The sequence below is a fragment of the Penaeus chinensis genome, chromosome 36, assembly GCF_019202785.1.
Source record: "Penaeus chinensis breed Huanghai No. 1 chromosome 36, ASM1920278v2, whole genome shotgun sequence".
Taxonomy (NCBI): domain Eukaryota; kingdom Metazoa; phylum Arthropoda; class Malacostraca; order Decapoda; family Penaeidae; genus Penaeus; species Penaeus chinensis.
Window position 1 is genome coordinate 17,667,745 of NC_061854.1, and position 2,388 is coordinate 17,670,132.

Sequence of the window (2,388 nt, forward strand, 5' to 3'; positions counted from 1 at the left end):
TAATGATGATAAATATAATAACAATTATAATAATAAAACATATTAATAATAATAGCAATAACAATAACAATAAGAATATTAATGATACTAATATTAATAAAAATAATAATAACGATAGCAATGATAATCATTGTCATCATTGTCAGCATAACATTTATCATCATAATAACACCAATTATGGTATTAATAATTTTGATGATGATGATAATAATGATCATGACAATGGTAGTGATAGTGATAGTGGTGGTAATGATGATAATGGGAATAACCACAGCAATAAAAACAAAAAACTAACAACAATTACTGATCATAACAGCATAAAATTAACGATGAAAATGACAATTATATAAACCTTCTCGACACTTCCCCGGGTTACACGATGCCGAAGTCGCGGTCACGCAGTCGCCCTGCAAAGTGGCAGGGGAAATGGTCTCCAGATTCTGCTAGCACTTGCCCCGTGCCTTACTTCTCGAAATTCCTTCGTCTCCATTCTCTTTGATTACTTTTAATGCATAATTAAGCGGGGATAACAACAGCCAGAGATGCCAAAGAAGGTTAATGACCTCAGTAAGTAAGGAAGTCGGTGTCCGCACCCGTCGCGGGCGTCGCCGTAGGAAGTGGCAGGGAAACCTCCGGCCAAGGTCTCGATGACGCCGCAGCGTCGCCGAGGTGTGCTCCGTCTACGGATTGTTCTGGATTAATATAAATCTATGTCCGTTTAAATATATATAAAGTTGAAAAATACGCAATTTGTTCATGGTATTCCCGATGAAAATGACTTAATCGTCAATCATGCATAGAGGCGATGCGAATGCGTTTGATTGTACGTGGACCAAATATGGGCAAACCAATCTGAAATCACTCGATTGATAATGAAACAATGCTTGTTATTTAAGAGGGTGCATACGAGATTATTCACTCTGTTCCTTTGTATTCATACGTGTGACTAATGCATCAAATAATGTGTCATTCTCGTACAGAAGCTAAGTATTGCATGATGGCATTTTATCGTAAAACAAAGACGAAACGTATCTCATTTCTGCTTCGCCTGTTGTCGTTTTCGTTCTACGAAGTGGAAGGGAAACGGTGAACCAGCGAAACTTGTTTACATGTTCCTATAACCCCTCTAAAATCATCGTAACTGCGCAGGTGAATATTCTATATTTACCGAAATGTAAAAAGAGTAACATGATAACAATTATTTAATTTATTCTTAACCCGTCAAACCTCTCCCCATATCATATCACGTAATGACCCTGGGTCGTAACAAACGACATAGTTATATGACAATTCGGATTCGATGAGTTAAAGCCCATGGAACGACATGGCAACGAGGGTACAGCAGGGTATTTATGGGAAAGGACGCCTCGGTGTTCAATCACTCACCTGGGGAACTCACGCCTCACAGGTAACCTATACTCAAAACCAACGAAGATGTCGTCTCTTCGGTATACGCGTGCTCTTGTTGCCGGAAGTGCGGCTTTGAGAGGGGTCGCCAGACAGCAGGTATATTCCGCCTTTGTTGCTCTTGTTCATGTCTGTTTGTATTTGTTCTTTAATCATTTTTTTTTTCTTAAGAGCGAGGTATAATAACCTTGTATTGTAGTATTTTAGATGTTTTATACCGTTAGTATTGATATCGTCATTTAGGTCTCACACCAATATATGAAGTAGGAAGTTAGCTTTAACGACAAGTACTGCGCCTACCACTCGCAGTGCTTTGGCGGGCAACCTGCCTAATCCATTCGATGATTTTATTATGACAGATTTGTTGTTCATCAAGAAGAATGAAGCAAGAAGATGCAAGAAAGAAGAACGAACTTATCATCGCCAGGTTATAACAAATATATTATTTCACTAATATTTTTTTTCTCTCTCAGCTATTTGTATCTAGTTAAATACCATAAAATTGTATATCTTAACTCACTTTCTAAGAACTGATTTACTTAATTCAGCCGTCAGTTCACGGTTTATGCATTATACCCTATTTCGTAACTAATATCATTGAAGAAATAAGAAGAATTAAAAAAACACAGATTTCGTTCCCTAACATCGGACCATTATCTTATTGCAGGTGCGACAGAGTTGCAACACGTGCACAAACCGCCGTTGTCTGAGCCTTGCAGCTGCGGCACTGCAACGGACACAGGTCAAGATGTCACATCCACCAGGTAATGAACCTTTTACTATATAACCATGCGCATTATCCCTTTTCATTTTTTGGAAATCATCCAACATAGACCATAACACTATATCTCTCCAATCTTGTAATGACGTGGATCACCCGCCAGCCAACGCCGTGATGTCTGCCACACGGACGAGCGATTCTCTGCACCTTGTGTTCGGCGACGGCACGAGCAGCGACCTGCCTTACATTTGGCTGAGGGA

At 39.3% G+C, this 2,388-nt stretch overlaps 1 protein-coding gene across 2 annotated transcripts in view; it reads left to right on the top strand.

Annotated features, from left to right (window-relative positions):
- Positions 1-1,299: 1,299 nt before the first annotated feature.
- The window catches only part of LOC125045149 (gamma-butyrobetaine dioxygenase-like), a 3,337-nt gene continuing 2,248 nt past the window's right edge, over positions 1,300-2,388 (top strand). The window contains exons 1-4 of one of the 2 annotated variants that reach the window (XM_047642289.1): positions 1,388-1,506; positions 1,767-1,834; positions 2,075-2,171; positions 2,292-2,388. The exon at positions 2,292-2,388 is cut by the window's right edge and continues 97 nt beyond it. In XM_047642289.1, the coding sequence (XP_047498245.1) occupies positions 2,156-2,171; positions 2,292-2,388 (113 nt within the window). In that variant the 5' untranslated portion in view covers positions 1,388-1,506; positions 1,767-1,834; positions 2,075-2,155. Of the gene's footprint in view, positions 1,507-1,766; positions 1,835-2,074; positions 2,172-2,291 lie in introns of both variants that reach the window. The other variant, XM_047642288.1, reaches the window with a different exon arrangement.